The 25218-nt window shown below is 49.4% G+C and overlaps 2 protein-coding genes across 3 annotated transcripts in view; both read right to left on the reverse strand.

Annotated features, from left to right (window-relative positions):
- The window catches only part of LOC129328487 (H-2 class II histocompatibility antigen, E-S beta chain-like), a 261776-nt gene that overhangs the window by 114879 nt on the left and 121679 nt on the right, over positions 1–25218 (reverse strand). The gene's annotated exons all lie outside the window — the stretch shown is intronic.
- LOC129328495 (H-2 class II histocompatibility antigen, E-S beta chain-like) lies at positions 442–24313 on the reverse strand. Of its 2 annotated transcripts, none has more exons than XM_054977602.1 (6): positions 24191–24313; positions 14062–14337; positions 6703–6984; positions 5392–5505; positions 3111–3131; positions 442–1867 (listed from the first exon to the last, which is right to left on the reverse strand). In XM_054977602.1, the coding sequence occupies exons 1-6, from the start codon at positions 24276–24278 to the stop codon at positions 1848–1850; spliced, it is 801 nt and encodes a 266-aa protein (XP_054833577.1). In that variant the 5' UTR covers positions 24279–24313; the 3' UTR covers positions 442–1847. The 2 variants fall into 2 exon arrangements, with proteins under 2 accessions (XP_054833577.1, XP_054833576.1); XM_054977601.1 differs by having other exon boundaries at positions 3111–3134.

A 25218-nucleotide genomic window follows, 5' to 3' on the forward strand; every position in this document is an offset into this window, starting at 1 on the left:
ACAATATAATGGATCCATGTCTTTTGTGACATAACCTGTGTCCATAGCTGTGATGTGCCCTCTGATCAAGGGTGTGCAATTTGGCATTAATATACCAAACATATGCCACTAGCAACCAAGCCTCTTTTAAAAGGGGGGGGGACTCTAGAAAACAGAGCACCAGCTGGAGGGATGGGCCATCTTGCCCAGGCTTCCCACCTCGGAGCATCCTCCGGAGAGACGGGCCGCCTCGCCTGGCCTTCCCGCCATAGCAGCACCCTCTGGTGGCACACCAGGATAAAAGGTGAGTTGTCACCAATACGGCTTGCATTTTATATAATAGGATTGGTATTAGATGAAACAAGGGAATCTCAAACATAATCGGGAATCCAAAATACCTTAATACCAGATAAACACAAATATTTTTATTTATTTATTTATTTCATTATATTTCTATTCTGCCCTCCCAACAAATGGGCTCAGGGCGGATTACATCAGTTAAAAAGAGTCACAATACAATTTCATAAAACCATAATACACATACTCAGGTTTATCCAGCGAAGCAGCTCCAACCCTTCTAAAGCTTCTGCAGTCTCTCCCCTCTTTTTTCCTGGCCTTTTTCTTCCAGGGGAGGGGGGAGGCAAAAGGAGGGGGAGTGAATGAGGAAGGGACCACGGGTGGAGGAGCTCTTCTTGCCTGGCCGTTCAGGGGTTGTTTGATGGGACAGAGCCTTTTTCAAATTCTGCAAAGCCATAAAAAGCAGGCCTGGCTCAGAGCAGGCTCCACGTTGTGTGAGATTTCGGGAGAGAGGAGAGCTTGTGCTGTGAGTGGTTCCTCATCCTTTGGCTGCTCTCTGCCTTTGGGATTTACCAAAAGAAGGGGGGGTACGAAGGGAGTGGCAGTTTTCTAAACATTCAACTTGCTTTTGATGCGGTAGGGGTGTTTTTTCTTCATTGTTAAGAGTTGGTTGGTGACTGTTCTTGAGCCTGCTTCCCCCCGGTTTAAAGAGTTTGTTGCTATTCATTTTTCCTGCACAGATTGTCTGCAGAACCCTCCTCCAGGCTGGAAAATAGCACTGTTGTTACAAAACAAACCAAGTTTGACAAATTCCCTCGCCTATCAGAGCCTGTATTGTGTAGTGGTTAGAGCATTTGGCTAGGATCTAAGTGGCCGAGATCCAACCCTCACTCTGCCACTGAAGCTTGCTGGGTGGCCTTGGGCCAGTCCCACATACTCAGCCAAGAACAACCACCTCACAGTGCCGTTTCCTTCCTTTGAAAGAGGGACTCTAGCGCAGCTCTCTGGCCCCAGGGAACCCAAGGTCTCCTTTCGCCAGGAGCTTAACTTGGGCCATTCACACTTCCTGCTTGGCCTACCATAGAGGGCTGTGGGGGGAAAGCAGGGTGAGGGGGGGAATAACCCTGCAATCTGCTCAATGCTCAGAGGAAGGGTGTGATAAATCTACAGACTTTGGTTAAAAGGCTCCGTTGCAAACCCACAACCTTCACAGCTCCTCAGGGGCAACTTGGATTTTGCTGAAACCCACACAGACAACTCTCTATAAAGTTTTTTTTAATTAGACAAAATCCAATCACGAAATGGTTCCTCCAGTTAAAGACATCAAGGAAGATTAATAAATGCCTTTTTGTAGTCCATTTGCAGCTGCAGCTGTTAGCGGGAGATCTTGCGAAATCACGGACTTGCCAGCCATCCCAGCAGGACCCAAGAGCAATTTTAGCAACAGTCAGATGAAACACGGCCTGAGCACAGGTTCCTTCCCGTGTGTTGGGGCGGAGGGAATCAGTGGAACTACGCGAGCATCTTGTTTGCTAAAGAAAATCCTTTTCTGGATGAAAGATCTGGAGCCATCAGGACTGACTCATGAGACCTGCCAGGAATGAGGGAGAAAGATCATTAGATGCTGCAGAATAATAAATAAGTAGGACATAAAATTTAAAAAACACATACAACGTGGCAGTCACCCGGGAGAGCCACTTTGGTGTCGTGGTTAAGAGCGCGGGACTCTAACCTGGAGAGCTGGGTTTGATTCCCCACTCCTCCGCTTGAAGCCAGCTGGGTGACCTTGGGTCAGCCTCAGCTCTTCCAGAGCTCTCTCAGCCCCACCCACCTCACAGGGTGTTTTGTTGAGGGGATAATGGCATATTTTGTAAACCGCTCTGAGTCAGTGTTAAGTCATCCTGAAGGGCGGTATATAAACCAAATGTTGTTGTTGTTATTAACCCCATCCACCGCTCCCAAATCAGACATTTATGGGCCTCCTCCATTTGAGCAAAATATTTTGTTAGCCTTTAAGTAAAAGCACCATCTCCTTAAAAGCGCCTTAAAAGAAGAGACCAATGTAAGCCAATGATCTTTAATGATATTTAACCAACTTCAACTGTCTTTGAATGAAGCCGAAGTTTTATCACCTCCAGATCGCAGGTGGGGAAGAGGGACTCAACAGAATGCAGAGGGAATGTTATATTAGGCCCCCTTGTACTAGGCAGGGGAAAGGCCCCGCTGCACCCTGGGAGAGAATGTGTTTATTTAATTTATATTTAATTTATTCTTCATGAGATGAATTAGGCTGAAAGAGGGCGACTGGCCCAAAGTCACCCAACGAGCATCTGTGGTGGAGGGGGGATTCGAACCTAGAGCCTAGTCTGACACTCTAACGACTGCATCACACCGGCTCTCCCCCTGGGACAGATCTCCCCCTTCTGCCATAACCTGCTCAGAGTTTGGCCTTCTCTGTCTTGGAAGCGCATGGGTAGGACGGGGGCCTCAAGGGTCCTTCTGCTTATTTTGAGGAAAGCAGGTGAGTCGTGAGGCTGTGTGAGAGAGTTACACACACGCTTGGGCTGGTGAGGGGCAGGGAGGAGGTCCCCCAAGTCGTGTCACAGGGGTTAAGAGGGAGTCGCTAGTCTGAATCTGAGCATGCCTGGCCTACCTCACAGGGCTCTTGGGAGGGTAACAAAGATACTGTCTGTGAAGTGTTTGGAGCAGTCAAAGATCAGTGCAAAGTCTAACCAGCCCTGAACAACCCTTTTAACCTGTGGGCAGTTCCTTCAGGACAGGCAGGATAACAACAAATATATGTATTGGGGGAGATGCGGGGGGGGGGGGCTTACCTGCAGCAGGAGCGGTGAAAGCTGCTATGGAGAAAGAGAGAGAGAGAAAGACACAATCAAAGCCCTAGAAGGGGTGTTGTTGATTTCTTTGGGTTTCCCATGCTACGAACTGCCCTGCCCCATAACCTGTAAGCAGAGCCCTGCTGGCTCTGACCAGGGGGGCCCATCCAGTCCAGCCTCCCACCTCACACAGTGGGCCAATCAGTTGCTACAGAGGGCCAACAACAGGGCACAGAATCCAAGGCCTTCCCTGAAGCCGCCTCCTGGCACTGGGATTCAGAGGTTGACTGCCTCTGGATATGGAGGCTCCCTTTAGTCTCCATGGCTACTCATAGCCCTCCCCCCTCCATGAATCTGTCCAGCCCCCTTTTAAAGCTGCCTAATATCTGCGGCCCTCACTTCACCCTCTGGCAGCGAATTCCGCATCTTATTCACTCTTTGTGTCTGTTCTGAATCTACTAGCTTAATGGGACGCCCTCGAGCTCTAATATTTTGGGAGAAGGAGTTCCTCCCTGCTCACTCTCTCTACCCCGTGCATGATTTTATAAACCTCTGTCATTCGTGCCTGCCCTTAGCTGTGTCTTCTGAACTGAAATGTCCCAAACGCTTCAGCTTTTCCTCACAGGGAAGGAGCTCCCATCCCCCAATCATCTTGCTCGCCCACTTCTGTACTTTTCCCGGCTCTGCAATGTCCCTTTGAGATATAGGCCATTTCCCCACATCTTAAAAATAGCGCCCCACTCACAGAACGCTGGCGGCTTCTTCGCGCGACTTCTGACATCACCATGAAAATGGAATCATCGCTGCCTGCATCCGGGTGAGGTCAGAAATCACGCAGAGAAGCTGCCAGCGTTCCGTGAGGGGGGCGCAATTTTGTAAGATGTGGGGAAACAGCCCCAGTGACCAGAACGGCACACAGCTTTCCAAATGAGGCTGCACCAGAGATCTATCCAGCGGCGGAACAATGTCAGCTGTTTTATTTTCAGTTCCCCAGCACAGGGTCTGCCTTTTCCACTTCTGAGGCGCATGAGTTGACACTTCCATTGAGCTGTCTACTGGGACCCTCACGGTCCAAAGACACAAGAGCCCTGGCTGAAAGAACTTCGGAACTGGAAGGTGATGTCTGAAGAAGGTAACGATGCCGCATCGCCAGCCTCATTGGCAAAGGCCTCCAGTTCTCCTGGCAGATGCGGCAGCCTTCGTGTTTCAAGTCTTGGGCCCTCCCCTTGTCCTGGGCCCTTTTATGCCACCCTCTGCCTGGGAATTAAGGGCTGCTCCTGACCAGTAGCCAACCTGCATTGGTCAAGAGGTCCTTTCTGAGGCCTCGGCCCACCCCCTGCCCGGCCCTGGCACTTCTTCTCTCCCAGAGAGGGATGCTGGAAGAGCCTCCCCCCAAATCCAGCTGGAATGTGAAACCAGCTCCAGCCTCTAGTCCTCAAGATGCCCCCTGGAGACTGACAGAAGACTGCCCCTCCCTATAGACTTCTGGTCCTCTGTTTTATATGAATACTAGAGGGCTATGCTCTGCATCATCTTCCATCTCATTTCAGGCTTTCATACCCATTATGTGCATCTTTAGTTTTTCTCAGGTTGCAGAGAGGAGTCACTTTGATAGTCGGAGACCAGCTTGGTACACAAAACCCTAACTAGAACTGCCTGGAGAAGAGGGAGAACACTGGCCAATATCCACACCACCCTCTTAGGCCCAAGTCTCTTCTTCTTAATTGAGGGGAGGGGGCTTTCCAGTTAAGACAGATCCCAGAGGAGCAGAATCTAGAAGAGTACTGCACAGTGGGGGGGGGGGTGTCAGGGCTGTGGCCCACAGCACTTCCATCTTGCTTTCCTCCCTTACTGTAAATTTCCAGTATTTGTTTTTGTCTGCAGGTTCCCAAGAGCAGCTGGATTCCCAAGACGGGCTTATCGGGAATGGCCAGCCACAGCGACCTTGGAGCCATTACTTTCACATTCTATCGTAGCTGGGCAAGCAAAGGGGGGGGGATTTGGAAGGTTTGATATACTGTTACCAGCCTTAACACGTCATTCTCAACAAGAGTTCTGTGTACAGCCAAAGCTTCTCTTAACCTTTGGATTATCTATGGACACTTGCATATTCTGAATATATATTCTCTCAATAAACAACCTTTGACTCAAGAGACGTTGGATTTCTTGCTGCAAGGGGTGGGAGATGAAATTAGAGTATCCTGCCTTCCATAGACTGACAGTGTGTGCCCCCCCCAGTAACAGTCTTTGCTCCTCCACTGGCCACGCCCTGCCCCATTACCTTTTCTCTTCTTCAGGTAGAGGGAGAGTCCCACGGCCACAAAGACCGCCCCCAGCACAGCCCCTACAGCCCCCGTCCACACTTTGCTCTTGGCAGAGTCTGACCTCCGTGACTCTGTGGAAAGAGAAAAGACGGATCAGAACCAGATTTGGCCTCCTGATTTCACAAAAGGGGATTTGGTCCAAGAGGTACACAAAGGTATGGCCCACACCTGGATCAGGTCTTACGCACTAGGCTGAGTTTGGCATGGCTGGATTCCTATTTGGATCCCACACACCCCTCCCAAGGAGGAGACAGACACCCCGTGCCCAGGGCATTTTCTGTGCGTTTCCTCTCAAAGTGAAGCACTAAACTAGGAGAATAGGAAGACGTCCCGATGTCACTTCAACGAAGGGTAATTAGTTTAGGGGAGATGGACAGAGATGAGGGGCACAAGGTTTCCTATTCAAAACTGAGACAAAGCAGTTCTTTGCACAGAGTTAGGAGATCTTCAGACTGGCTCCACTTTGTTGGTGGATAAGAAGAGGGCCTCTGGGGCCTGAAGCGCCTCTGACTCCAGGGGGCTTGATGAAGCTTCCAGGGAGCCAGTACTGCCGAACAGCCACCTCCCAAAATAAGGCACTCTTTCTCATGATTATGAATCTCCTAGAAAGGAGAGGAGAGCCTGAAGGAATATACAAATCTAGGTCAGGAATCCCTGGGGGGGTGTCAATTATATGCCTCAGGGAATGAGGAACAGCTCAAAAATCTACCATCTCCCCTCCTTTGGTTCCATCTTGCTTGCCAAACCAGGGACTATATGCTGCTCTGTTGGGTACTGTCTGCTGATGTAGACATGTGCTTGCTAGGGAGTTTCCACACGGCTAAAAATGCCATGGAAATTAGTTGCTGTTTGTTTCAGAAAGATTTCCTCTCTGTGCTCAGCTTTATGCTTGTTTAAAATTTTTCTGCTACCATTCCCTATTATATCTGTTTTCCTGAATGTCCTATCATTCTTTATTGTATTTTGGTCAGTGAATGTCCCAGCTGTTTGATCTTCACTCGCTCTGTATAATCCGCCTTGGACCTCAATGAGAAAGGTGGGCTAGAAATAAAATAAATAAATACATAAATAAATTCATTAACTAGATCTGAACAAGAGCCAGCACTCTCATAGCATCCAGCCAGAGCCTCCCTGGGAAGCATTTGCCATGTCCACTCAAACTCTGAGCTCCTCAGAGTGGTCGTAGGTCTTTGGAACTCCCACCCACTTTGCGTGATTGTGTCCCCATTGGGAAGGGGGAAGAAGAGGGAAGCTCCTGAGTTTCTCACCCCACTGCACAGTGAGGGGCTCCTCCAGGCTCCTGTGCTCCACCTGGCACGTGTAGACGTCCCCCCGCTTGGGCACCGTCTCCAGCATCGCCTGGTTCTGGAAGGTCCAGTCTCCGTCCCGGAACTCCTCCGAGTATCCCACACCTTCTGTCTGCTCCTGCCCGTTCTTCAGCCACTTGATCTTAGCCCCCGAGGGATAATATCCTGCCACCGTGCAGATCAGGAGGCTGTGGTGGGACAGGGGGTCTGCCCTGGTGGGGGAGATTTTCACTGTGGGCTGAACTGGATGAGGGGGGAGAAGAGGGAGCATTTCAGAGATGCAGAACAAAAAAGAGGAAAACATTATCAGGTCCACTGCTGACATATTTCTAAAGTCAGAATCTCTTGGCCTCTTCCATCCACCAGGTCAGCTGATGATCTACTAACACCCAGCTGGGATCAGGAGCAGAGCAGGAAGCAAAGATCACCACCCACCTCCGCCCTTTGGGATCAGGTGCAGAGCAGGAGGTAATGCCCACTCCTCCCTTCACCCTGTAGAGAGCAGGTGGCAATGCCAACCCCCCCCCTTCACCCAGCCATAATCAGGCATGGAGCAGGAGGCAATTCCCGTTTCCACATCACCCGGAGCAGAGCAGGTTGCAATGCCCCCCTCCCTTTAATGGGGTCAGGGTAGGCGCCCGACTCGTGTTTTGCGGCGCCTGCTTAAATAGCCTCAAATGTGTCCTAAGGCAGGGTGTGATTGTGACACCCTTGGGGAGGGGACAAAGGAAGGGATGAGTGCCGGGCGGGTTGATTGGGTCTTGTCAGGATCGGCTTGGAATGTTGATGTTAGATGGGCGTATTGATAGGCACCCATTGTTCCTTCTGTACAGCCAGCAGGTCGCTTCCGTCCCGGGGTCGCCTCAAGCGATCTGCATGTCAAGGTGAGGCGGGGGCCTCTGAGCGTGACAAGCACCTTGTGGTGTAATGGTGGACTTCAGGGAAATTGCCTGTGGTAACTGCCGGTGGCCTGGGAACATGGCTCCCCTCAGGCTCGCTGGTAGTGCACATTTGTGGGCTTACTGGCATGCTGCTCTGGGTAATATGGCGGACTCAGGGTCGTCCGGTGGTGGCTTCCCTGTGGGAGCGGGCCAGCGGGTGCCCAGTCTCTCACAGAGAATCGTCCCTACTGGTGCTCCATTGCTAGCTGCCAGGTTCATGGCCCAAAGTACAGTTCACGCCCAGCAACGCGTCTTAGGGCAAGAGAGAGGGAGAGTCCATAACCCAGGCAGGTACTGATGACAGAGTCCATAGCACAGTTAAGGCAGAAGGCAGGCTTAAACGGCAACATCCCTGATTCAGAAGACAGGCGCTGGTAGCAGAGTCCATAATACAGAGGGGGGTGGCTGGCAACATTACCCAGCGCGTATCAGGCATGGAGCAGGTAGCAAAGCCCCCCCACCCATTCAGGTGACTGAGATCAGGTGTGAAGCAGGTGGCAATGCCCACTCCCTCCTTCCCCGGCCAGGATCAGTGACGGAGGAGGGGGGAATGCCTGCCTATCCGCCCTCTCCTTTCTAGAGCCCGTTGTATTTTTTCCCACAACAGGCTTTGTTGCCAGTCAGTAGTATTATGAGTAAACCTTTAAGACATATACATTATGGTTATTAAAATACTGAGTCTGCTTTTCCACATTTAGGAACTCTGTCCTGGCCGGGGGATTTCTAGAGAACCTCTGAGAAGGACAGGAAAAGAAAGCCTGACTAGAAATGGGAAGATCTAGAAAAACCCATGAAAAAAGAATTATCCAAGGACTTTTGTGTTTTAGAATTTTCCCCTTTTGAAATGAATGAAATGCTTTTGAAGACAAGGTTTTACTTATTCAGAATAAGTAGGTGAAGTTTGGCTCAGCCTCCGAACGTGCTCTGCTTCTCCTATTGGGACTGAATTCCCAAATAACACTCTCTTTTTTGTTTACTACAAAATGTGCTTCTGTTTTCTTTTGGTTTTTCCTGCCTCTCAGATGACATGTTGTCATGTCTGTACCCATACATCCATGCCATTGTTTTGTGCTGTCCTGTTACTGTGAACCATTGATAATGCTGTGTCTTAATGTCATATTACAAATGCCATAATTGCTTTGCTTTCACAGGCGTCCTGAGCGTGCAGGTGGCTTATCTCCCTTCTTCCCTCCTTTGAAGCTTCCAGAGCTCGACCTTGTACTCTCCGTTCTGTGTTGCAGTTTAATCTTACGTCCTCCATAATGTCTGGACTGATATGTAAACTCTGCACGATGTTCCCAGATCTTTTTCCCACTTGGAGGATGTTTTCTGTCGGGAGGGGTGTGTGGGAATTAGCAAGTGTTTCCATTTCAGTCATGAAAGAGTTAAACTGTTTCTGTTACCTGCTTAATTAGTAAACATACTTTGAATGTGTAACCATTAGAGTTTCGAATACGATTCCCGCCATTGAAAGGGGAGTCTCTAAGCGTAATGAAGTAGGATTAGGATTTTCTACGGGGCAGTTTGTGTATTGGGGGCCATTAATGGATGCTCTGTACTGAAGTTTTATTGCTCTTTGCTCACTTCCACTTTTTTACTTCTTCTTGTCTCTACTCTTAAGTCACTTTAACTAGCAAGACGTAGTCAGCTTAGCAATTTATTATTTTCTTCAAATGTAACCCTAATTTTTATCCTTTAGTAATTTTACAGAGCTACAATGGAGGGTGTTTGTGAATCTATTCTCATTACTTCCAATGCGCAATCTTTGCACAATCTCTGCTATATTTTCCTACAGGGGGAAGGAGCGGTTGTATAAGGATGCATTTTCCACAGGTTTCTATTCCTGTCAATAAAACATCTGCTGCTTAGATGCTTATTTACTATGGACCTTCTATGGAAAGGATTTGATTACTGAATAAAGCCTTTTAACCAAGAATACGGATTTCTTGCTGTAAGGGTGCAGGGCTCTATCTGCCATAGCCTGTCATCCACAGACTGACACACGTGCTCAGGCTGCAGAAGGGGCAGCTGTTTGCAGTTCTCTCTTGCTGGGAAATTTGCCTGTAAGGCCTTTATCACTTAAAATTCTATAAATATCACTAATATAAATATTAGTGGTAACTAATTTATAAAGGTTATATTTTAGTTTAGGCTGGATAAGAAAGAAACTGTTGCATAACTTCCAGTTTTTCACAAAATAGCTAGAGAAGAGGGCAAAAAGAAAGAGTTCTGAGGTGTCTCTGAAGAGGAGCAGCAATTTCTGGCAGTTGTGGCCGAGGAACGGAGATCCAGGGAGCTGCAAAGAAGCACCAGGCTTGCCGAAAAGAGGCCTCCCTCCCTTTCTCTGGGGACCTCGAGGAAAAGCTGCTCCCAGGACCCTGAGGGAAGGAAGGGAGACCTCCCCCCTCCCCGAGTGCCTCATCTCACAGGGACATTTCCTCACACTGAGGGAGCTTGCAAGCCAAGGAGAGATTGTTTCCCTCAGGCTGACTTTGGAAGGACATCTTTCAGTAACGGTTTTTTTTTTTTAAAGAGCTAGTTCAGGCAACAACAATTATGTTTTGCATGAGTAGCCATGTTGGTTGCAGTACAAAAGCAAGATTTGAAGCCAGAGGCACCTGAGAGACCAACTAGATTTCCAAGGTGTGCCCTTTACCGTTGTCAGATACAACAGTATGACCTCCCCCCACAGTGAGAACCAAAAGGGAATCAAAAGCTCCTTTTGAAAAGAAGGAAAAATGCAAAGTGGATTTTCACTGAACAGAACTTTCCAGCTGAAAAGGAGAAAAAGTTCTCTCTGTCCACCCTCTCTACCCCCTGTGCATAATTTTATAAATCTCTTATCTCCCCTTAGTCGTCTCTTTTCTAAACTGAAAAGTTCAAGGCTCTTCGTCCTTTCCTTCATCCCCCAAACTCCTCTCGGGTGCCCAGTACTTTCCCCCAGATTTGCAAGGCCCTTTTTGATACAGTGACCAGAACAGCACACACATTCTGAAGGAGGCTGCACCATCGAGCTGTCCGGGGGCATTATAATATTGGCCGTCATATTTTCAGCCCTGTTCCTAATAATCCCCAGCACAGAGTTCGTCTTTTTCTCTGCTGTAGCCTGCTCAGTTGATACATTTATTGAAATGTTTATTATGTCTCTCTCTCTCAGTTTCACCAAGTTCAGCCCTATTAGCATATATTTGAAGGTTGGATGTTTTGTTTCATTGTGTATCCCTTACATTTGCCTACACTGAACTTTGTATGCCACATTATTGTCTGCTCACCCGATTTGTGGAGACCCTCCTGGAGCTCTTCACAGCCAGCTTTGGTTTCCACCATCCTGAACAGTTTTGTGTCATCTGCAAACCTGGCCTGATGCTAACCCCTGGTTCCTGACCATTTAGGAACAAATTAAATAGTACTGTCCTCAGTACCGATCCCTGTTGGACCCCACTGCTTACGTCCCTCCACTATGATAACCGTCCATTTATTCCTACTCTTTGCTTCTTGTTGTTTAACCAATTTTTTATCTATAAGAGGACCCGTCCTCTTGTCCCATGACTGCTTAGTGAGGTGCCTTGTCCAAAGCCTTTTACAAGTCCAAATATATGACCTCTGCTGGGTTGCCTTATTTACATGCTTGTTCGCTTTCTCAGAGAACTCCAGATGTTGTAAGATGTAGAGTATTTTGTTAGCCTGGTGTTTTTCAGGGCTTGTAACCATGCCTTATTCATTCTTAAACTCTCTTCTTTTCTGTTGAAGTTTTGCTTATGCTTGTGAATTTCAATGGCTTCCCTGTGCAGTCTGACAAAGTAGTTGGAAGTGTTGTCCAGTATTTTAGTGTCCTGGAATAGGATACTGTGTCCTGTTTGAGTTAGGCTATGTTCAGCCACTGCTGATTTTTCAGGATGGCCAAGTCTGCAGTGTCTTCATCTGCAGCTGACTGAAAGTAACCTTACAGTTTTGTGTCATCTGCAAACCTGGCCTGATGCTAACCCCTGGTGAACGTATAGCACCCACCACCTGCGCAAGGGTTTCTGGCACCTATGGCCACCCATCCCATGCGTGCATGTGTAGCACGCACGTGCCGCCAGACTGTGATGACATCATCATGCAGTAAAGCTGGGGCTATTGGCCAGTGGGTGGCTGGGGTGACGCGAGGAGGCTGTCCACGCTCTGCATGCCACCCCAGCAGCCTGGTGCCCCTGGCCCATGGCTGCTGCATCCACCTGGGGGCGTGTGGCGGTGGCAGCGGTATGGGGCTGGCTGCCACTGGCGGCACAGGCCATGCACGGCAGCTCTGTGGCATGTGCTTCCGCCCCCAGCACCACCTCCAGTGCCCCCTCCAGACCCGTGGCACCCGCAGCCCCTGCCTCACTGCCTCAATGGTGGTGCTGGGCCTGGTAGCACCCATTTTGTGACTGGCTTCACCTCCTGCAGAAGCCATTTTGTGACAGCCATTTTGTGGCTGCTCCCACCACACACTGTCAGATTTCCAAATGTAATTGCGGGCTCAAAAAGATTGAGGACCCCTGCCTTAATGTCTGATGTACTCTTCACCAGGGCCGTTTCCAGACGGCTTACCTGGCTCTGGAACGTTGCGCCATCTTGTGGTGAAAATGCGAAATATCGCGTTTTCTCGCGCGAGTTTTGCGCGACGTCATGTGACGTCGCGCAAAACCCGCGCGAGAAAACGCGATATTTCACATTTTCACCACAAGATGGCGCAACGTTCCGGAGCCAGGTAAGCCGTCTGGAAATGGCCCAGGACTTTTTCCAGCTGGAACGTGGTGGAATGGAGTTCCGGAACCTCTTGAAAAAGGTCACATGGCTGGTGGCCCCGCCCCCTGATCTCCAGACAGAGGGGAGTTGAGATTGTGGGTTTGGCAGCACGGAGGGCAATCTAAACTCCCCCCTGTCTGGAGATCAGGGGGCGGGGCCACCAGCCATGTGACCATTTTCTCCAAGGGCAACCCGCTGAGTTCCACCACCTCTTTCCCCAGAAAAAAAGCCCTGCTCTTCACATTTTGATCTTGCAAGCTATGAAATTGAAAACCAGGTGATTCAAATATAACAGTAAGTCTCAACGCCCTGTACTACTGAATTACAGTAACAAGAGAGAAACCAGCAAATTCATTTCCTACAATAAAGTTATTCCTTATAAAAAAAATTCATTCTTGTAATGGCTGGCAAAACAATTTTATACTAATCAGTACAAGTAGATGTAGATCATCTTGTGAACACTACCATATCTACTGAAGAACTTTGGAATAGATGAACCTAAACCAATAACACTATTTGAAGAAAATCATCTACGTGAGAAGATGAACCTTCATGACTTTCACTTTGACACTTGAGAAGGGGTTGTTGGATTTTAGCAAGCAGTCTACCTTCAGTCATGAATTGTTGTGTTACTTAGTGAGTCAACTACTTTGCATAAAACCACTTAGCTGTGTGTTATGTTTCCTGCCATAGAAAGGGGAGTCTTTATGCTTAATGAAGATCTGGGATTCACTACTGGGCAACCAGTTTATTGTGGGGGAGGCAGTTAACTAGCAACTTACACTGAAGGTTTATTGCTCTTTGTCTCACTTTTCCAGTCTCTCTAAGTTCTAGCCTTACTATCAAGATGTAACAATCAGTTAGTTAGGCTTATGAGAACTGAGGCAGGTGAATCACCCAAGCGGCGGGGGGGGGGGGGGACGGCCTTATGTGCCCCACCTGTATTTATTAGAGTTTGCTACCCTGCCCATTGGATCATCATAAGGTTGATGTTAGAGTGCAAGGTGGGCTGTCTTCATATGTTTTATTGATAGTGTACAATTGTTTTAAATTTAAATTTTTAACTGTTGCATTGCTTACTGTATTTATTGTATTTATATCCATGTGTTGTGAATCCACTCTGAGCCTGCATGTGGGAAGAACGGACTACAAATTAAATTAAAACTAATAAATGAATAATAGTTTAGCTGTTCTTTATTTTCTCACCAAATATACCTGTTACCTTATTATGAAGTAAAGTATTTTTCTAGAGCTAAACACTGTCTGAAGTCTATTCTTCTTATGTTCTAATGCGCAATAATTTACTCTGCTAATTAAAACCCTACAGGAATTGATCTATGGCTTGACAAGGGGAAGTCTATGTAGAAAATTATTCCACCTGTGCCTTTCTTTCAAGGCCCCACACAAACTTTGTGGGACACCAAGGAGAGGGGAGGCTGCCTGAGAAGCCCCCCCCCGCCTCGCCTTCCTCCTTCCAGGGTGTGTGTATGTGGGGGGTGGCCCTCCTTCTGCTTCTCTCCACCCCAAACGGCTCCTGCTGGACCCCCTCAGGCGGGGTAGATGAGGGAGCCCCCCACGGCTCCCCTCCCTCCCCCCCCTCTGCGCTCACCCTTCCTGGTGGTGAGGAAGTGCTCGTAGATCTGGTAGTTGTAGCGGCAGTAGCGATCCACGGAGGCCCGCTGGTAGTCCAGGGTCTCCTTCTGGCTGTTCCAGGCGTCGGCGGCGGGCCGGCCCAGCTCCGTGACGGCCTCGAAGGTCCCGCGGCGGCTGTCGAAGCGCACGAACTCCTGGCGGCCATAGAAGTGCCTCTCCAGGTAGCGCACCTCGCCGCGAGTCCCGTTGGCGTGGTGGCACTCATGCTTGCCCTGGTACAGGAACTGGGGGGCTGCGGGGGGAGAGGAAAGGGGGCGGGGGAGAAGCGGCCATGAAGGACCCCTTCCCCGCTGCCTCAAGGGGGGGCTGCCCTTCCCCAGCCCCGCTCGCCTCCCCCTGGACGCCACGGGGGCGCAGCGACGTCCCCCCGCCTACTGCCCGCCCCCTCCATACCGGAGGGTGGCATGCCTTTGTGCCCTCCCCCCTCATCCCAAGGTTTAGCCCAGGGGGAGGGGCGGGCTCCGCATGCCGGCTGGCAGCCCAGAGACCATCAGTTTGCTGGGGAGCTGCAGACCCTTCTGGGCTCTTCCCATCTTGCATTGAAATGTATATAACAACAACAACAACAACATTCGGTTTATATACCGCCCTTCAGGACAACTTAACACCCACTCAGAACAGTTTACAAAGTAGGTCATTATTATCCCCACAACAACAAACACCCTGCGAGGTGGGTGGGGCTGAGAGAGCCCTGAGAGAGCTGTGACTAGCCCAAGGTCACTCCGCCGGCTTCAAGCGGAGGGGTGGGGAATCAAACCCGGTTCTATGGATTAGAGTTCCACTGCTCTTAACTACTAACTCTTAACTAATAACATTCAGTTTATATACTGCCCTTCAGAACAACTTAACGCCCACTCACAGAGGTTTACAAAGTGTGTTATTATTATTATCCCCACAACAACAAACACCCTGTGACGTGGGTGGGCTGAGAGAGCTCTGAGAGAGCTGTGACTGACCCAAGGCCACCCAGCTGGCTTCAAGTGGACAGGTGGGGAATCAAACCCGGCTCTCCAGATTAGAGTCTAGTGCTCTTAACCACTACACAAAACTGTCAGTTTGGAAAGGGTTAGGGGTGGAATTTAGAATGACTGGAAGAAAGCCAGCAGTGGGGAGGGGGGCTCCCTGCATTTTGCAGGGGGTGTCACAGGGAAGACGGGGCAGAAATTGTGGGTGGGTTCTGGATGCATGGAGCTCTTGGCTCTAGGGGAACAGGTTTACTCCCTTGGGCTGGGGTTTCTCCCCTGGAGAACCTGGAGAACCTGGGGGTGGGGGAGGCCTGTGGGGGAGACCCTGGAACAGCCCCCCTCCTGTGCTGAGGGCTCTTCTGCAGTCTCAGGTTGAAGGGTGTCAGAAAGAGGAAGAAGGGGAAGGGGGGACTTCTATATTAGAGAGTATAGAATCAAATAAGTTAGAAAACATTAGGAGAGCGAACTCCCCAACAGAAGCCACATGAGTGGAACTGCAGAGCCCAAAAGGGACACTTAAAAGAGGGGGGTGTACTATTGCCCCCCTCCTCAGCCTCTTGAGGCTGATCTCAAGAAGGAGAAGGAAATAAAGGAGGCGACTAAAGCAGAAAATGTTAATGAGTATACTTGAACAACCCTCACACTGAATGGATAAACATATTCTAGATTCTGTCAAGAAAGTGACCCTGCCTAGTTCAGAAGAGGGCAGTCAAGGCAATTAGGAGGTTGGAGCCGCTTTCCTAGGCTGGAGTCTCTGGGGCTTTTCAGTTTAAAAAAGAGATGACTAGAGGTGGACATGACTGAGGGTCATAAAGTTATGCCCAGAGTAGAGACAGTAAACGAAGAGAACATTTTTTTCACCCCCCATAATACTAGAACTTGAGAGGTAGTAAATTCAAGATAGACAAAAGGAAATACTCCTTCATACAAGTCATTAAGAAGTGGAATTCACTGCCAGGGGATGTACTGATGTCCAAAAGCCTGGGTGGCTTTAAAAGGGGATTGGACAAGTCCATCAGTAGCCACTAGGCATGGTGACTGAAGGGAGCCTCCACATTCAGAGGCAGTCAACCTCTGAACCCCAGTGCTAGGTGGCAACAACAGGGGAAGGCCCCAGCCAGTGTGACCAGATGTTAACCCTCTAGAGCAACTGGTGTGAGACAGATTGCTGGACTGGATGGACCTTCACTGGTCAGCCCAGCAGGGCTCTTCATATAATCTTATTATTGTAAACAGTTTGTTATTTCTTGGCTGTGATTATTTAGCTGAAGCTGTAGCCTGCATTCGGTGATGTCCAGTTTCTTTCTTTCTTTCTTTCTTTCTTTCTTTCTTTCTTTCTTTCTTTCTTTCTTTCTTTCTTTCTTTCTTTCTTTCTTTCTTTCTTTCTTTCTTTCTTTCTTTCTTTCTTTCTTTCTTTCTTTCTTTCAAAAGAGGAGTACCTTAGAAGAATCTGGCATTTGAACTAGGGAAGTTGGCCTTTATATAGACTATATATTTGGCAAGTTTCTGGTTGCTTTTACATCTACATGTTTAATTATATTTGTTGCACCATTCTGTATTTTGGAAGGTTCTTGTATTTTTTAAAAAATGTTTCGTTTTAAATTTGCTTTGCAAGTTCTGTCCCCAGCACTGACAAAGGAGATGCTGCACCGGTTGAACTTCTGCAGTGATGGAACAGCAGGAGAAACTGTCCAATCCATAATACAATGAATACAAACATGCAATAATACAACAATACAAAATTTACAATTCATCTACTTATATCTTCTTCAATACATGTATTCACAATCCAGCATTGGTGAGTTTCTGCCTAACAGTCATGTGGTCATAAAGGTCTACTCGATATATGTATTCACTCAACCATTTAACAACCACCAGTCACCTTAATAATTGTGTAATATCCCTTTAAGCCTCTGGGGGCACATCTGGGCAGCCCTGTCAGCACGCGAGGAATCACCTGGCTGGCCCTTTTGGCCCTAAGATTGGAGGGAGATTCTCCCAAACTGCTCTGCTCAGGAGCCCCAAGCCCTTGTCCAGAGATTTCCCCTTCCACCCCAAGACTTTCATCCCTCTCTTTCTTTTCAAAGGGCTGGGGTTTGGGACCCCCCTGCACAAGAGGATCTGACCCACCACCCCCTCCATGTGGCAAAGGGGCTGAGGAAAGGGTCCCCACTGCTCGCCCTCCAGCCCCCTGCCCCCACCCCTCCTGAACCTTGGATTCGGGAATCTTTTCTCTCCCCTTGGATTGTCTGTTCAGGGCCTTTGGGCTTTATGGGGGAGGGTCTCAAATCTGTCCCTGTCTTGGCCTCAGGGAAGACTTCTTTGCTGCCCCACTGGAATGGGGAGGGGCAGGAGCAGTGCCGCTACCTCCCCAGCAGCCCTGCATCCTAGAGGGCTTGATTATTGCCCTCAGTTCCTTCCAGGACAGGGGCAGAGAACCCACCCTGAGGCCCACGCTTCAATCAGGTCACAGAATGCGCAAAACAGAAATGTTCCGAAGGGTCTTTTCAAAGACAGACCCAAATGGAACAACTGCAGAACGACACTGCTGCTCACAGCCGGCGCTCAGCACAAACCAGTTCAGTGCATCAACAGCGACTTGCAACTCATGCTGGCTAGTGATGCATTGGGAGGCAGACCTTTTCTTGCCCCCTAACCTTGAACAGCTTCTCACGCTTGAGAATGTACCGTCCGACACTGATATGGACTCTGGGACCAGAGCCGGCAATAAACCAAGACGCCAGCTGTGTCGCCAGATTTGCTCCAACTGCACAATCACTGGACTTAACAACTCCAGTTATACAGTCTTAGCTTCGTTCACTTGTTCATCTTCCAATGTTATATATGCTATCAGGGGTCATTTCGTAGAAAAAGAGCAGGAGGAACTCATTAGCATAAGTCATTAGCATAACTCATTAGCAAATGCCACGCCCCCTGATATCACCTATCCTGGCTGTTTTGGACCCAATCCTGGCCATTCAGGGCGAAATTGGGCCCAAAATGGCAAAAAGGGGCTTAAAATGGTTGAAATGGGGCCCAAAATGGTCAGGATCGGGCCGCTGCTGAGTGAGAGAGTGATCCACCACCCATCAGAGGCCTGATGTGGGCTGTTTCGGCCCCAATCCAGGCCAAAATGGGCCCCAAATAGCCGAGAGTCAGGTGGGTGGGGCACCTGACATGTGACCTCTTTGGGGAACTGCCAGAACTGCGTTTCTGCGCGTTCCCCCTCAAAATGAGCCCTGCATGCTATCAAATGTCAGCAATGCCCCTCCTCTCTCTACACTGAACAAACAGGTCAGTCCCTATGCAGGTTTGGAGCCCTCCTCCCTTGTGCATTCACTTCTCCACTGGCAAACAAGACAGAGGACTGGTCTCAACAACCTTTGTGCAACCAAGGACCCCAAGGTCCAAAGAGACCTAAAGCAAAAATAATTTATAAATTTAATAACGAAAGTGCAAGTGCAATTGGTGCCAAATTTAGAAGGAGGCTATCATTTGGTTCTGCTCCACGGATTTACACAAAAATACCAAACCAATGCTTGACAATTCAATCTCACAATATAGAGACCATAAATTTGAACCCGGTGGTTGCCAAGTTCCTTTATCACAAAGTCCAATGTTTAATCTGTCGTTTCTTCTTTTTGCAGGCAAAAGCCGTCAGCTGAAGAGGACGGAGAAAACACCACGGGAGCCAAGGATGGAACGGAAGCCTCCCGGGCGGGTGTGCCAGCAGTTTTAACAGCCCGTTTTGCGTTGTTCTGCTTTATCAAGCCATTCATTTCTCACCTACAATATAAATCCACTATGTCCAATCCATAATACAATGAATACAAACATGCAATAATACGACAATACAAAATTTACAATTCATCTACTTACATCTTCTTCAATACATGTAGTCACAATCCAGCATTGGTGAGTTTCTGCCTAACAGTCATGTGGTCATAAAGGTCTACTCGATATATGTATTCACTCAACCATTTAACAACCGTATGGCTTAAAGGGATATTACACAATTATTAAGGTGACTGGTGCCAATAAGCTAAAAGAGTCCAGTAGCACCTGTAAGACTAACCAGCTTAACTGTAGCATAAGATTTCGAGAATCACAGTTCTCTTCTTCAGATGCATCTGACGAAGAGAACTTGATTCTCGAAATCTTATGCTACAGTAAAGTCGGTTAGTCTTAAAGGTGCTACTGGACTCTTTTCGATTTTGCTACTACAGACTAACACGGCTAACTCCACTGGATCTGGAGCCAATAATAAAACTGTTTACAAAAATGCAGTAAAAAAAATTTGTAAGTAGTTTTATTATTGGCACCAGTCACCTTAATAATTGTGTAATATCCCTTTAAGCCATACGGTTGCTAAATGGTTGAGTGAATACATATATCGAGTAGACCTTTATGACCACATGACTGTTAGGCAGAAACTCACCAATGCTGGATTGTGACTACATGTATTGAAGAAGATGTAAGTAGATGAATTGTAAATTTTGTATTGTCGTATTATTGCATGTTTGTATTCATTGTATTATGGATTGGACATAGTGGATTTATATTGTAGGTGATAAATGAATGGCTTGATAAAGCAGAACAACGCAAAACGGGCTGTTAAAACTGCTGGTGCACCCACCCGGGAGGCTTCCGTTCCATCCTTGGCTCCCGTGGTGTTTTCTCCGTCCTCTTCAGCTGACGGCTTTTGCCTGCAAAAAGAAGAAACGACAGATTAAACATTGGACTTTGTGATAAAGGAACTTGGCAATCACTGGATTCGAATTTATGGTCTCTATATTGTGAGATTGAATTGTCAAGCATTGGTTTGGTATTTTTGTGTAAATCCGTGGAGCAGAACCAAATGATAGTCTCCTTCTAAATTTTGCACCAATTGCACTTGCACTTTCATTATCCTACTGTATAATTCAGTAAGCGTGTTTCAGACAACTCACTTTATACCCTTGTGCACCACCAGAGGGTGCTGCCGCAGAGGGAAGCCCAGACAAGGCACTATGTCCCTCTAGAAAATGTGCTGTGGCAGGAAGGCCAGGCCATGATCGGGAGGGGAGGAGAGGGGAACAGGTGGCAATACCAGCCCTTTTCTTTTACCCAGCTGGTATTACTAGCAGAACAGGTGGCAATACTGACCCCCACACACACCTTAACCCAGCTAATATTAGGAGCGGAGCAAGTGGCAATGCCCACCCCTGCCTTAACCCAGCCGGAATTAGGAGCGGAGCAGATGGTAATGCCTACCCCCACCTTAACCCAGCTTGTATTAGGAGTAGGACAGGTAGCAATACCTGCCCCCTTCAGCCATCTGGGATCTGGAGCAGAGCAGGTGGCAATGCCTACCCCTGCCATAACCCAGCTGGTATAAAGAACTGAGCAAGTGGCAGTACCCACCTCCCCTTCACCCAGCTGGGATCAGGAGGAGAGAAATTGCCCACATCCACCATAACCCAGTTGGTATTGGCAGCGGAGCAAATGGAAATGCCTGCCCCCCTCACCCAAGTGGAACCAAGAGCAGAGGAGATGGCAATGACTTCCCCCCTTCACTTGGCTGGGAACAGGAGCGGTGCAGGTGGCAGTGCCCGTCCCCACCATCACCCAGTTGGGATCAGGAGTGGAGCTGGTGGCAATGCCCGCCTCACACTTTCACCTGGCTGGCATCAGGCCCAGACCAGGAGGTAATGCCCTTCTTCCCTTCACCCAGACGGGATAAGGAGCGGAGCAGGTGGCAGTACTCACTCCCTTCAGCCTACCAGAATAAGGCACTGAGCAGGCAGCCATACCCCCCCTTTCACCCATCTGTAATCAGGCATGGAGCAGGAGGCAATGCCTGTTTCCCTTTCACCCGTCTGCGATCAGGAGTGGAGAAGGTAGCAATACCACCACCCCTTTACCCGGCCTGTATCAGGTGTGGAGCAGGTAGCAAAGCCCCCCTCCCACAATTCACGTGACCGAGATCAGGTGTGGAGCAGGAACCAATGCCCGTTTCCCCTTCACCCAGCTGGGATCAAGAGCGGAGCAGATCACAATGGCTGCCCCCCCCCTTTATTCAGCCTGTATCAGGCGTGGAGCAGGTAGCAAAGCCCACCCCACTTCACGTGGCCGAAATCACACGTGGAGCAGGTGGCAATGCCCCCCCCTTCACCGGCCAGGATCAGTGACAGAGGAGGAGGGAATGCCTGCCTATCCGCCCTCCCCTTTCTAGAGCCCGTTGTATTTTTCCCCCACAACGGCCTTGGTTGCTAGCTAAATTTATAAATTATTTCCACTTCTTCACTGCCTGCAGATCCTCCGACCCCCAGGTAATTCCCAGAGTAACAAGGATTTGGGTGTGGGGTGGGGCTAAATGGGATCCTTACAGTTTGTTGTAACATATACTCTTGACGCATTTGATTTGGACAGGTACATAGACAGCTTCCTAGAGCTGAAACAGTAGGGCTAGATCTCCAACCCATTTCTTTGTAAGTTATACAACAGATTATTCTAATTGTTTGTAGAAGCCTTTTACATATGAGGATTTTAAAAGGCTTCTTCTTGTGACTGTAACGAAATGGTTACCAAGGATGAAAGGAGTGCCGGTTGCAGTTAATCTGTTTTAAGGAGAGAGAAAAATGTTCCCCCTGAGGGCTGATGGGCTGTGGGGCCAGGGCGGGGCCTGCAGGAGTCTTGGTGTGGGACGCCCTTCTTCCTGGACTACAACTCCCAGCTGCCCCGGGGCCAAGAAAGTGCGGGAAAAATAAGGGGCGGAGCCTGAATAGAGATACCCAGCCCATCCTGAGGGAGAAAAGAGTCGCTTTCTTGGTTGAAGAAGGAGAGGCTCCTGCTGCTGGGTGAAACCCGGGTGCCTGGGCCCTAAATGTGGAGGGCCTGGGAGGCAGCAGAGAGGAAAGGAAGGGGGGACCTTCTTCCCTGAGACCCCAACCCCTTAAGGCAGAGTAGGGAACAGTGTGTCAGGGAAAGCAGACGGCGGTTCTCCTCAGTTTGATTTTCTGCCCTATGAGTTCTGAACAGGGGGGTCTACCCCTATGTGTGGTGCCTTTACCTGCTTTGTATATAGTGCTCTGTATATAGTTACTAAATTATACTTTTTTGAATATAAAAGACCTTGTGGTGCTCTGACTACGTAAGCTTCCCCACTTGGCACTTGGCTACAGGAAGGGAGGGAGCCCGGGAGAAATGGATCAGGCCAGACCTTGGTGGGTTGCCGATTCTCCAGGGCCCACCCAAAGTTGGGGAATTCACTTACCAGTAGGGAAATTCAGCCAGAGGGGTCTCACTGCCCTTCAGTCAGGCGGTGTACAAATCAGTGAGTGGTGGCAGCGACGAAGAGTGGGATCCACACCCACCAGGGACGGTGGGAGGCAGATAGTGAGGCTAGCAGGCCATTGACGGTGGCTCAGTTGCCCAGACTGAGAGCCAGTGCCCGTTCCGCCACACATGGTGGCAGCGGTGGGGATCGAACACCAGAGCACCAAATAGTGGGGGGTAGACCTACCCCCACCCCAGAGCACCAAGCAGGCACAAACACACTGAACAGACCAAAAAGGGCTTTCTGTTTCTTTTATGGGCTACGTAGTAGGGATAGTTTAGTTAGGCAGCATGGAAAAAGAAACCCTTGCTAGACTTTTGGCGCTGAAAAAGCATGAATTGCAGGAGGAGTGCAGACTCCAAGGCATTGATCCAGGAGACATGACGGTGGATGAACTGAAATACCATCTGACATCTCGTTATAAAGCTGCTGCCCCTGAGAAGCCCAGCTCCTCCGAGGCAGTAGAATTGGAAAGAATACGCCTGCTACAGATCGAGCGACAGGCAGAAGCTCGCAGACAGGAACAAGAGATGGAGATGGAGATGGAGATGAAGATGGAGATGAAGAAAGCAGAGATGGAGATGGAGAGGGAGATGAGAAAAGCCAAGATGGAGATGGAAAAGCAGCGTCTTCTGTCACAAGAGGAGCAGCGTAGACATGAACGCCTTCAAGTGGGTCAAAGCAACAAGATCAGAGTCACTCCCAAGGATTTCGTCCCCTACAAAGAGGGGGAAGACCCGTCGGTCTATTCGTCCAACTTCGAAAAGGCGGCAACTCAGTGGGGTCTGGCAGAAACAGACTTCATGGCCTACCTCTGCAGCATCTTGACAGGGGAGTTGGCTGCAGTGTACCATAGCATGCCTAGCCAGGACGGAGGAATCGCCTTCAAAGATTTCAAGTCGGCTGTGTTTAAACGGTTCCAGTTAGGACCCAACCATTTTCGCAAACAGTTTAGGGCCTTAAGCCCACGGCAGTGTAAATCCTATATGGAGTATGGTACTAAACTGGGAGAAATGTGGGAAAGGGGGCTAACTGAAGCCAAGGTAAATGATATGAAGGGGGTGTCCCGACTGATGCTCCTTGATCAGTTGTACTCCAAGATGCCTAGGGAGTTAAAATGCCTGATCAAGGACAAGGAGCCCAGAACCCTTGCTGAGGCCACTGACCTGGCAGACAAGCTGGTAGCCAACTGAGAAGGGGTGGAGTGGGAAAATGTGGCAGGGGGGAGGGGCCCAGGGGGTGGAAAACCAAGCCCCCCTCCTTGGAGAAAGGAAGTTCTTACCCCAGCGGGCCCTAAGAAAACCCCAGAGATGCCCATGAGAAACAAACCCCCTAGTCAAACGTGTTATCATTGTGGGGACCCAGGGCATATAAAAATTACTTGCCCTAAATTGCAAACAGCATCTCCCAACCCCACTCCTACGGTGCCAGCTGTCTCAAAGGTGAAAGAAGGGGAGGTGGCATTAGTCCAGCATGAATGCCTCTTTGCCACAATGAGTGCCCTTGATGATTGGGCTGATTTTGTAGAACCAGTGAGGGTAAAAGACCAACTGGTTCTAGGGTATGCTGATACGGGTTCATCCATCTTGCTTATAAGGTCTGACCTGGTATCTGATGCGGATGTACTACCAAACAAGGTTTTTAAGATTGTGGGGGCTTGTGGAGGATCTCAGACGGTACCAGTGGTAAGGGTGCCCCTGGAATGGAGGGAAAAGGTTTACCTCATGGAGATAAATGACTGGAGTGTGCCTCCAAGCCCCCCCCCCAAATCCTCCACCCATTCCCCCAGGAGCTCTGCTTACCTGGGGGGTTGAGTCTTCCTTCCATTCCAAAGACTAAGGAGGGACCCAGAAGCAGGAGAGTTGCTGGCAGGATCAGGCCTGGCCCCATGGCTGCCCCAAAGAAAACCCACTTGCAGCCTTTGGGGGAAGACTCTGTCTGTTTGCAGGGGAGGGAGAAGGACTTTTGCCTCTTTAGTCCTGGGGAGTGGGCGGGGCCTGGGCCCAGAGGACCACCAATGAGAATTCCCTCTGAGGCAGCATCATCAGTCTCCAGGCAGAGGCACCAGCAGCAGCTTCGCTTGGGGAAAATAGTTTTTCATTGATAGCCTTCAAAGAAGACAGAGGGAAGGGGGTGTGTGTGTGCTCATGTGTTTGTGCAGGGGGCAAATCTTAGAGCACCATTTCCCTCCCCATTCTAGGGAGGCTGCCCCAGCAGTGGGGCTCCCTCCCCCTAACTCCACCACTTTGGTCAAGTGGGGCAGCTCGGCTGGTCTGATCTGTTTAGTGCTGAGATGTTCATTAGCCTTTGGGACCTCTTTCTCCATCAGAGGGGCAGGGAAGCACCTGTGGTGGCCCCCTCTGACCAGTCCAGTGGCTCTGACTCAGTGTCCACAGAGCAGGAGCCCGAGGAGCCGGGGGGGGGGGTCAGTGGCTGTGGAGGGCCAGGGAGACCAGGGCCGTTTCCAGACGGCCCCCCGCCTCGCGAAACGTGGCGCGTCATTGCGCAGAAAACGCGAAATATCGCGTTTTCTCGCACGAGTTTTGCGCGACGTCGCGCAAAACTCGCGAGAGAAAACCCGATATTTCGCGTTTTCTGCGCGACGACGCGCGACGTTTCGCGAGGCGGGGGGCCGTCTGGAAACGGCCCAGCACTACAGAGGCATCTGCAGAAGCCCTGGGTCCTGTTGCCAGATCCAGGTTCAAGGATTTTGGCAAAGGCCAAGAGAGGAGAGACCTCAGCAGGGTATAATGCTGTAAGATCTCCCCTCCAAAGCAGCCATTTTCTCCAGGGGAGGAACTGATCTCTATCAGCTGGAGATCTGTTGTAA

The sequence above is a fragment of the Eublepharis macularius genome, chromosome 4 (assembly GCF_028583425.1).
Source record: "Eublepharis macularius isolate TG4126 chromosome 4, MPM_Emac_v1.0, whole genome shotgun sequence".
In the NCBI taxonomy this organism is placed as follows: domain Eukaryota; kingdom Metazoa; phylum Chordata; class Lepidosauria; order Squamata; family Eublepharidae; genus Eublepharis; species Eublepharis macularius.

Excerpts from the sequence above, each read along its gene's own strand:
- LOC129328495 (XM_054977601.1), bottom strand. The coding sequence starts at position 24,278 with ATGGGGCCAGGCCTGATCCTGCCAGCAACTCTCCTGCTTCTGGGTCCC. Across the intron at positions 6,985-14,061 it reads CTTCCTCACCACCAGGAAGG|TTCAGCCCACAGTGAAAATC; the intron begins GTGAGCGCAGAG and ends CCCCTCATCCAG. Across the intron at positions 5,506-6,702 it reads GCCCCTCACTGTGCAGTGGG|AGTCACGGAGGTCAGACTCT; the intron begins GTGAGAAACTCA and ends CTCTTTCCACAG.